The sequence below is a fragment of the Myotis davidii genome, unplaced genomic scaffold (genome assembly GCF_000327345.1).
Source record: "Myotis davidii unplaced genomic scaffold, ASM32734v1 scaffold384, whole genome shotgun sequence".
Taxonomy (NCBI): domain Eukaryota; kingdom Metazoa; phylum Chordata; class Mammalia; order Chiroptera; family Vespertilionidae; genus Myotis; species Myotis davidii.
In genome coordinates, this window is record NW_006295385.1 from 5,570 (window position 1) to 17,023 (window position 11,454).

The window sequence follows — 11,454 nt, forward strand, 5'->3', positions numbered from 1 at the left end:
CCTCCCTTCCTCCCCCCTGCTTCCTCCCTCACCCTGCCTTCTCTTCCTAAAATCAAACCTATCCTCTGGTGAGAATTAAAAATAAAACTTGAATAAAATATAATGTCCAAGTATGACTCCAACATTATTACTATTCCAGTCGAAGTTCATCTCATTAGACTTGCCTGCTAGAAGCATTACCTTTAGGTCAAGGACTGAGACATTTACAGTTTCATTTTTCTTTATACCAGCTAGGTTTCCACTTTATGCACATAATGAACCATGGTACACACTGTGATAGTAAAGTGTGCCCCCAGTTCAGAGTATGTGCACATACAACAGGCCTCACAGTCCTGGAGCCATTCAGGTCACTGGAAATATTTCTGCCTATCTGGGCCTATTTGCACAGTTCTCACCATTCCCCTCCAGGCTCTGAAAAGACGTACTGAAAAGTTTCTTAATAGCTCACTCTCATCTGGACTCACGTTAATTCTATGATCATATTTTATTCCAGACACTTTTGAGAAATTCATCAGGCTGTGAAGTGCACAGTGATGAATATCGAACGGAGTTTACTACAGCTTTGCAGCGCGTCGACTTATTCATGGGCCAATTCAACCAAGTCCTCTTAACATCTATATCCACCTTCATTAAAGGGGAGCTCACCATCGCCAACCTGGGGACCTCAGAAGGCCGCTTCATGCAGGTAAATGCTTTCTGAGGGGGCTGCGTCTGCTTTATCTGGTATTATACCATTAATTCGGTTTTTGCAATAAGGTATTTGCAAACATTCTAAAATGAATATCATAGTGGAAACTAGAGACACCGACTGACAGCAAAACAATGAAGGCTGGTCCACTTTTTATGAAGTGCATTGGCCTATTTTTGTTAAATTCGCGAAGCTTCCGGTTTAAATGCGGTCGCTTTTCATTTCTTTGCCCAGAATGGTTTGGTGGTTGTTTTTTTTCTTTTCCATTCATGATTTCTATCACATGATTGGAAAATAAAACGAAACAATTACAGTGCTTCCAGGCGATGTTTTCCTCTTTCAAGGGAAGCTAAGGATCAAAGGAGCGCTATTGTGTGTACCGTGTGTCTCCATGAGAAGAAACATTCACATCATTGAGAAATATTGGCAGCAGTTAGGAGGGGAGTTGTCATCAAAATCCCATTGTAACTTCAACTCTCCTGATTTCTGCAAAATGATGGGGCTCAGACACAAAGAAGTTTAGATACTGAGGGAGAAAAATCTGTGTTTTTTTGTTTGTTTTTAAGAAATGCTTTAATGGATAGCAACAGTATTTCCATACAATAAAAGTTCACATTTCAGAAGTTACGTTTCCTAGATACAAGAATCATAGTGCCTTGCAGAAATTAAAATGCGCTTGTGTGTGCTATTTTACTGCTTTAATAGTTACTGCATAATGATTTCAACATGAGTCCCTTATTAGATTCTTAATTAATGCAGAATAACAATGGCATCTATGGAAATGCTGACTATTTCTCTTAAAGAAAGATGCTTTTTTCATAATCACCTGGTATAATTAAGATCCTACTCGGACCATGATGTCTAGTAAACCAATTGAAGATGATGATGTTTTCCTATGGCTTGCTCCTCTGTACATCTTCTGTCTATATTCTTTTACAAAACATTTTTAAAAATTACCACTGTCTTTATTGCAGTCTGGATATTGGTCATTGCCATATTTTAATTTGTGTTTTTCTTGTACTAGTGGGCATGATGGAATTTTTCAAAATTATAAAACTTGTAAATAAAGCCTTCCTAGCTCAAAACGAATGATATAGATCCTGTTATCTAAAGAGTCCCACACTTAGAACCCCCTCCTCCCATTGCTTCGCAGTTAAGTACAGTGGGGCCTTGACTTATGAGTTTAATTCGTTCCGAGCTCGTTAAGGAGCTCGTTAACTCAAATTACTCTATCAACTCAGTGCAAAAAATCAGCCGAGAGACAGCTGGTATCTCAAAAAACTCGTTAGTCGGGATACTCGTAAGTCAAGGCCCCACTGTACACTGTTTCATCCCCCACCTCCCTCTTTCCCAGCCTAGAGTTTTTTTATTTATCCACCGCAGACCGTTTAATTCTCTCCCTAACGCCTCAAAATCTGAAGGAGGGATGCCCAGTCCTGTCCCACACAAACAAGCACTCTGAGGTATTTGAAATATGGTCTTACCTGTGATCCTTGTAAAATGTGTGGTATTATGTTGTGCTTGTTGTTTTTTTGTTGTTTTTTTTAGTTAACATTGAAACTGGGCTATGGAATTCCAAAAAATTTGAAGGAGGATGAAAGAAGCTAACATCTATTGAATTCCTAATGTGTTCACTATGTTCATTTGCTTTCTTTTATCTTTCTTTCTGCTTTTCTTTTTTTCTAGATTGTCTATCACTCCCCAATCCAGTTTTGTATTAACAAACTTTCCACAGACACTTTTAGGTCTGACACTTTTTTACCTCAAAAGCCTCCTGGACTATTTCCAGATTCTAAAGATCTAATAGAATCCCATTTTTCGATAGGTTGCTTTAACAACTGGGGAAATTCTGCTGTGACAGATTCCACCACCCAAGTGATATGGCATGCATCGTCAGGCTCATTATAACAGAAATGCTGTGCCAAATATTTTATTCTTACCTCCCAGCATTTTCATAAGAGAAGCCCATTATCTATACATCCAACACATTAGAAATAAAAATAAGCAAACAAGTAGAAACTAATGTATATAAAGTACTGATATCACTGATTTTAAAAACACACACACACACACAAGACAGGTGGCTCCTAATTCATCAAATATGTATCAGGAGCTTCCTAACTTTGCTTCCCTAGGCAAATAAGCAAAGCAAAGAAAGCAGTGACACAGAACCTGCCTTTATGGAGCTATCATTTTGGTAGGGAAGATACAAACATGTACCTGATACCAAGACTAGAAAGACATAAGACAAGGGACTACTGACACCCACAGAGGACCTATTTCTCTAACACTTGCCTAAAAGATTTTCACTCCATTAAACTTTTATTTAAATAAAACCTAAAACACTGGAAGGATCAAACAGTCAATATCATTGAAATCCAGTTTGTTTACAGCAAATAATGTTAGGGGAGGAGCCAGTAGTGCCACAAAGACAAGGGGACCTTTCCAGAGTCATCTAGCTGCTGGCCAAGTTCTGTAAATGTTTTGACTGCACTAATGTGCTAAATCTGTGGCCAGGCCTCACTTTCTGCAACTCAGATTTTAGTAATACTATGGAGTCTCTGTTACAAAATGGAATGGACGTAATTTTTTTTCCCCAAAACAGCTGCCATCCATAAAAAGGAACAGAAAAATGATTTTACTTCCTTCCTACCCTGAAGCCTAAAGGCAATGTTGCTTTACACATGTTTTCTTCCAAGAGCTTGCAGCTGTTTCTGCCTCTCCTATTGTGCTTATGTTCAGCCCTGGCTGGGAACACAAGCGACAGCCCCAGCTGTCGGGTGCAAAGTGAATCAGGTATTTCACAGTGGTTATTTAATTAGAAAGAATTATATTGTTTAGCTAACAATATTATGTGTACGGCAGAGAAGACATTTTTTACATGTTTCTAACATTTAAGCATGCGTATCTTATCTCGTACAGGTGCAACTATGTCTAAATGTACTGGTGTGTACATGTATTTGAGTCTCTCTCTCTGTCGAGCCATGTCAGTCTAGATTTCAAAAACAGTTTTTATTTGTGTGATCACTCTCTTGGGATGCTACGAAGTAAAATAATATGATAAGCAATATTCAAGATAGCATAAATAAACAATGAGTCTGTGGCTGCCCACAGAATTTGGAGGGGGAAGGGACTTAGACAAGAACAAGGCTCAGGAACATGAGCGCAGCGTGCAGAGCTACGTGGGAGAGGGGAGAGCGATACTCATGAAGATCACAGGACTAATCACAGGGATTGCCCATGTCTCCCCTTCTGAGCTCCTCGTCTAATCTACATCCAAAAACAATGCTTGTTTGATTTGTTTTTTACAGCACTTGTATAAGGCCTTTAATCTCTAGATGCAAGGCATTGCTATTAAAATATTTGTGCATGACTGTCAGGCCAGGGAGAGTGAGTGGCTCAGGAATGGCTTGGGGGTGGGGAGTCCCTTTCATGACTTGTTTCAAGCTCAGCTCCACCAACAGGGCAGCTACCTTTTCTGCATACAGTGGTGGTGCCTGGGCCCTGTCACAGTTGTCCTTAGGCCCTTTGGCTTTCTCCGTGTGCTTCTCCAACCCTCTTTTCCTTCTCCCCAGTTTTTAATGCTGTTACCACTCACTACCCCTTTTCTCCTGTGCCTCTTAACTGGACTAGTTGGGTCTTTAGCAGAAAACTGAAAGGTAGGGATCACCTAAAAAGACATCCTTAGCCTGTGATCATGACTTATGACCGTTACTTAAAGGATTGCATTAGTAATCAGTGAACTTGAGAATAATCCCTCATTTCCAGTAAGGAGAATCAATCCAGTTATTGACCTCCTGTTTCAAATTCTTTCAGTTCCTGTGCCAGCATCAAGGCATGTCGATGCTTAGTGTTGGAAGCCTGCAGTATATATTATATTTGGGATTATGGCTATTTTAAAGTATGTAGACACAGATCGTCAATTCATCAATGCTGTAAAAAAGCATCCGGCAAGAGGCATGGCCAAATGAAGCTTGAGCTTAAATGACATTTCTCGAAGGATTGCTGACTTTTGCATCCCCTTTATAAAATGCTCGGATAAAAATATCATTTGTCTTTTTTTAATGACACATTATTGGTTTTTTTATATCCCTAAAGACTGTTAGGTTTAATATATTTCTTTAAAAGAAAATATACACATGAGTTCTAAAATTTCTTTTGTGAAAGAACCTATTATGAATAATAGTTTCAGAATATGTCCATAACTAAAAAGTAAGCCCAGTTCATGTATAATCTCCTTAAATGAATTAATATATATTCTTAAAGTGCATTTATCTTTTAAAAACATCATAAGTATTTGAAACCAAGGGAAAATGCTGAAGTTTGTTTGTTTTGGGTAGCATGGAATAACTGGGGTTCCTTGTTTGAGTGCTTATTAGAAGAGTAGAGAGACATTTTAAGACATGAAATATATCTACCAATAGGGTTTTGAACTTTTATCACTTCTTAAATTCAGAAACAAATATACTCTATGTATTGATTGGATAATTCTACAATCATTGTATTTGGAATATTGATTTGAAAGTATCTTAACATTGTCACAAATTTACTAGCTTATTTTGTTTTTAGATTTTTTTCTTTGTTTTTTTACAAAGGGCTTAGTCTGGTTTTGACTCATTTCGACTCCTTGACTCACTTCAAAAAGTTGAAATGCTCACACATCAGTATTTTAATAGTAAGGAAAATTGTTTTGCTTTTTATGTATACCTTTCCTCTGTAGTATCAAGTTAATATAGGAACACTTGAGCCCCAAAAGTGTTCCGAAAAGAATAAAGCTCCATTCAATTCAACTTTTGCCACCTGGTACTTTGTCTTACACTTCTAATTTTGAGCTGTCAGTACCAATCAGCATTTTCTACTTCTTGTTTCACTTTTTCTATTAAGTTAATCTGTTCTTCATAACTAATTTTTTGTAAACAAATACCAATTTCTCTCATGTACTGAAAAAAATAGTAAACCTAAAGCAGGTGTCTTGGTCAGTTCAGGCTGCTGTAGTAAATTACCATAGATGGGGTGGCTTTAACAGCAAAAATTTATTTGTCACAGTTCTGGAAACTGGAAAACCCACGAGGAAAGTACCAGCAGATTTGGTATCTGGTGAAGGCCTATTTCCTGGTTCTTAGATAGCCAACTTTTTGCTGAGGGCAAGAGAACTCTCTGAGGTCCCTTGACCAGTATAAGGTCACTAATGTTATCCATGCCCTAGTCACCTCCCAAAGGCCTCACCTCCTAATACCATCATATGTGAGTTAGGATTTCAACATCTGAACTTTGGAGGGACACAAACAGTCCACTGCAACAGGCCAGAAGCAGGAAGCATGAGAAGCCAGGCCTTGAAAATCCAGATTAAACACAGGTACTAAAGTTATGGGCCTTGGTTTTAGAGAGCATTTTCTGAATTTGACCCCAAAGGCAAGTGAAGTAAAGGCAAAAATAAATGAATGGGACTATATCAAACTAAAATGCTTCTGTACAGCAAAAGAAACCAACAACAAAACAAAAAAGGAACCAACCAAATGGGAAATGTTATTTGCAAACAACAGCTCAGACGGGTTAATTTCCAAAATATATAAACAACTCATACAACTCATTACCAAATATACAACCCAGTTAAAAAACGGATAGAGGACCTGAATAGTCACCTCTCCCAAGAAGATGTACAAATGGCCATCAGGTATATGAAAAAATGTTCACGTTCACTAGCTTTTAGGGAAATGCAAATCAAAACTACAATGAGATACCTCCTCACTCCTGTTAGATTGGCTATTATCAACAAGACAGGTCATAACAAGTGCTGGAGAAGTTGTGGAGGAAAAGGAACCCTTATTTACTGCTGTTGGGAATGTAAACTGGTACAGCCACTATGGAAGATAATATGTTGTTTCCTCAAAAAACTAAAAATGGAATTACCGCATGACCCAGCGATCCCTCTTCTGGTTGTCTACCCGAAAAATTCTAAAACATTTATTCGCAAAGATATATGTACCCCTATGTTCATTGCAGCATTATTCACGGTGGCTAATACATGGAGAAAAACAACGTGTTCTTCGATAGAGACTGGATAAAGAAGATACGCTACGTATATACTATGGAATACTACTCAGCCATAAGAAAGGATGAAATACTGCCATTTGCGACAACATGAGTGGACCTTGAGAATATTATGCTAAGCAAAATAAGACCTTCAAAAAAAGCTAAGAGTCGTATGATTTCACTCGTATCCAGGATATAAAACTGAAACTCAGAGACACAGACAGACAACTGTATGGTGGTTAGCAGAGGAAAGAGGGTGTGGAGAAGGTACAGGGTAAAGAGGGCCAAATATTTGGTGACAGAAGATGATTTGAGTGGTGGGCTCATAATGCAATATACAGATCATGTATCATACTAATGTACACTTACAACCTATATGACCCTAATAAGCAATGTCACCCAAATAAATTTAATAAGTGTAAAAAAAATCAGGTTCATGTGAGTGCTTATTTTGATGATTTTCCTCTTTAGCCAATAAGACTGTATCCAATGAAGGGCTCTACTCTGAGCTAATAAGCACTACTCTGGAAAGAAATTGAAGAGTTATTATGTGTAGTTGCATTTAAACGACAGCCTGAAATGCAACTCTAAAGAGCCTGGAATCTACCCAGCCTAAGTAATGCTCACAAATTACTAAAACAAGGCAGAAAACAGAACTTACACTTTTACAAAATTATAGTAAATCCATGTCTGAATGTTAAATATTGCTCCAAAAACAATGAAAGAAAAACAGAAGTCTCAAAAAAGACGACAAATGATTAAAGGCATCCATCACTGAGTATCTTAAGAGAGTAGATTGAGCCCTAGCTGGTTTAGCTCAGTGGGTAGAGTGTTAGTCCTTGGACTGGAGGGCCTGGAGTTCTATTCCAGCCAAGGGCATGTACCTGGGTTGCAAGCTCAATCCCTAGTCTTGGTTGGGCATGTGCAGGAGGCAACCCATTGATGTGTCTCTTTCACATCGATGTTTCTCAGTCTCTCCCTCTCCATTTCACTCTCTCTAAAAATCAATCGAAAAATATCCTTGGGTGAGGATTGAGAGAGAGAGAGAGAGCCTGAACTGACATAATCAGGACACTATTATCTAGAAAGTAAAAATAAGTAGATATAGGATTGAGGTGCAAAAATTGCAGAAACAAGAAGGGTGAGTGTGAACTTGTTTGTCAGATCTGGGTGTTTAGAATTAGAGTGCGTGCTTTCAAATCTTGAGAGATGTTGTGTGTAATCTTGAGAGATGTTGTGTGTTGTTTTACTGAGAAGCTGGCCAGGCTACCAAGGTCTCACAGTCCTCTTACTGACGGCCTTCACTATGTGGACCACAGGGTGGGAGGGGGAGTTGGAGCATGGAATGGGGGCCCACGTTCTCATTTACCACACAGTGGTCTTTTATTTTCTTTTGGATTAACAGTCTTTCTTAAAAAAACATTTCTTAATTAATTAATTAATTAATTTGCCAATAATGGGTCTCTTGGTTCATCACGTCCTAATGGAGATTGGCAGTATGGGTCCAAAAGAAGCGCATTACCTACCCTTTACAGAACTTGTTTTTCCCCATCAAATTACTTTGTTCAGGTTTATGAATTTTGGGATCATGCCACAAAGGTTTTTTTTTACTTGTACATATACTAATATTCCTTCCCCATGTCCTGTCCCAGGTAGTATGAGGCCACAGCCACAACAATTAAGTAAATTCAGATTCCTCCCTACTCCAAATGTATTAGAGTTATATTTTCAAGAGCGTTAAAGAAAAAGGTTTTGAGACCTAAACACTAAAGATTAGTTGTCAGCACAGTAGAAACTCAAAAGATAATTTCCAGTCTTCTATTTCATTCTAACTGTCCTAAGATTGCCAGTGATTTCTCATAAGGATTAAATTTAGATGCTACGTTTAGTTTTGTCCCTAGAAACATCTCTCTGCCAACCAAAGGGAACTCCGAATTTTGAAAACATTGCTTCAGGGGTATTTTGAGAGTGAAAGTGCTTACTCAATTATTTAGAGTTTGGGCAATGAGACAAAGTGTGGAATTATAGAAAAGCATTCTTTGTGCTCTAGATAGCCCTGCAGAGAAAGGGCTAATGATCAACCATAAAGGCATTTGCCTCTGTGGTATGGACTCTGCTCAAAGTTCCGAACAGTCACCTTACCTTTCCACCCACTCTTCCTGTCATCTCAGGTTCATCCCTTTTTCTGTGTGAAGCCATACTCATCCTAGCTGATGATCAAAAGTAGAGCTGGCCAGCTGTGCTGGTCAGGTTTCCCCTGTGCCATCTTTTTAGATGTGGACTCTTTCTCCTTAGGCACACTTACTTGTGCAGCCAGTGTTACTGAAACAGGAGTGTTTAGCAAGGCAAATAGATTGTGAAATTTGTTTTAATGCTTTGACTCACGAGTGGCTTTTAGGAGCTCAGAGTTGAAGCGTTTTATTGGTGTTTACTCTGGTGCTCCAAGAGCGGATCGGCTAAGTGTTTAAGGAGAGGTCAAGCACACGGATTTAAGCATTACATAGAGCTCCTTGTAAACCTGACTCATACTTTCCAGCTAAAAGTCTCTGTCGTATTTTCTTTCATGGTTGTTGTTGTATTTTCTTTATGGAAAGTAATTGTATCTAACCTGTAGGATTATTGTGAGGAGTAAAAAATATATATCCATTTAAGGCACTCAGCACAATGCCTGGCTGTTACCTATTAGGAGAGTACCACATATATGGTGCTCTCCAGACAAAAAGTCTTAACTGAATCAATCTACTCAAGTTCCAGAGGTGCAAAGAGCTTTTTTAGGAAAAGAGAGAGAAAGGTTAATCCTTTCTGAGAAATGAATATTTGGATGGGCTTCGGATATTTGATAAAGTCAAAGATGATGGTCTAGTAATTAAGAAGAGGTTGCTTATTATAAAACACGGGAAATGATATTTAAGAGAGCAATAAGATATTAGAATAACAGGTACAAGGAGGTGGTCATTATTGAGCAGGTCTGAATAAAATGGAAGATACAAGAGTCAGACACAGAATGCAAATACTCCGAGAAAGACTCATGGGGATGAATAATTTTCGGTGAAGTGGAAAGCACAGAATGAGGCAGAGAACAGAGTCCGGGTATTAAGAGAAACTGATGTTTTGTTTTGTTTTTGACTTGTTGTGGGAGAGTGTTTTGTTTGTTTTTAATCTTTTCAGTTTGAAGTATTTGGCAACAAGAAATTGTGGAAAAAAAAGGGGGTAAGGGCTAGGAAAAATAAGAGGTGGTGAGTAAGGTTGAAAAATTGGATAATTGAAATCTGTATAATTTGGGATAGAAGCTTTCGAAGCCTAGTGTCCAGATAGTCTGTTTGCCACCAGCTCCCAGAAGGAGGGAGGATTGGAATTAAACTACTTTTTACTTTAACTGCAAAAGTCACAAATACCTATTTGGCATTAAATTTGTTAATAAAAATAGTTTCCATCCTTTCTGAATCCGATGAAACGACCTTTGATCCATCATTTAACTTCTGTGCAAATATCACCACCCTGCTTAATGGAGTTGTTTTGAAAGTGTTGAATGTTTGGGGTGGAACTTATGTTAGGGGGGAAATGTCATGATGCTTAACTTTTATGGCTCTATGAGAGCTTGGTTAGTTTCACTATCTACAGTCCACCCGCTAGGAGCAAATTGTGTACTTTGGGAATCTTACCACATGTTTTCAGGCTACCTGACTCCTTCATTGTGTTTAAGAAAATAATTTACTGCTAGTTCCTCAGAACATTTGTATGTTGTATGTGTTTGTTAGGTACTGAGCAGTTAATTTACTCCTGCAATTTTCATTCCAGTTTTAAAGATGAGAAAGCAGAGGTATAAGGAGTAGTCATTTAACTAATCCTTGTCTCAAAAATGCCCATACTTGTTCACACTTTCAGTGTAACCTAAAAGGGTATTTGAAATGTTGGGAAATGTCACAGTCAGTTTTTTATTTCTTTTCTTTACTTTTTGTTTGTTTGTTTGTTTAAAGTATTACATATATGTGGGGCACGGTTACGGTGTTTTGGCCAGGTTCAAGCCTCGGACTAATGAAAGGACAGGGTTCTCTCATTGCCACGTGCAAGTCCCAGCTGGAGGGCAGGGCCCCCCCAGCACAATTATAGCCAACGGCTGTGGTTGTAAGTGTGAACCTATGGTCCAGACACGTGGCCCCACGTGCCTTGTGCTAGAGTTCGGGGGCATGTAGTTGAGTGGGGTTGAAACTCACGAGAATGCTGTAAACAACCACCCCCCACCCCCCGACTCGGGATCACCCTTGGTCATGCAGCCACACATATATCTCCTTTTTCCCTCACAGTCATTTTTAAGCTCACAGCTGTGCTCAGCCTCCTGCACCCTCGTATAAGAATGAAAGTCTCTCTGAGCACCTCTAAACTCTCCTAAAGTCTGAGTGTTCATCTCAGATAGCCATCCTGATTTACCCCTGGACTTCATTATTACTGGGTTGTAGCAACAGGGAAGAAGAACATTATATAGCTGAGAAACATTCCAAATTAGAAATACCTGAAAGCAAGAATGACACCAGTTCTGAAAACTTAATTTCCAAGGCATTGTTAAAACCATCAGGCCTTATTATAAAACCAGGCTGAGAAGTAAAACTTTATTTATAATCCAAGTAATAACATATAGGGGAACAAGCCTATATAATAAAAGTCTAATATGCTAAGTGTCCGACCATTCATTTGACCGTTCGACCAGTTGCTGTGATGCACACTGACCACCAGGC

The 11,454-nt window shown here is 38.7% G+C and overlaps 1 protein-coding gene across 1 annotated transcript in view; it reads left to right on the forward strand.

Annotated features, from left to right (window-relative positions):
* Positions 1–493: 493 nt before the first annotated feature.
* Positions 494–11,454, forward strand: part of LOC102753524 (hepatocyte growth factor receptor) — a gene marked incomplete at its 5' end in the record, with an annotated part of 70,413 nt that continues 59,452 nt past the window's right edge. Inside the window, one exon of the mRNA XM_006770010.2 lies at positions 494–685. Within this exon, the coding sequence (XP_006770073.1) occupies positions 494–685 (192 nt within the window). The remainder of the gene's footprint in view (positions 686–11,454) is intronic.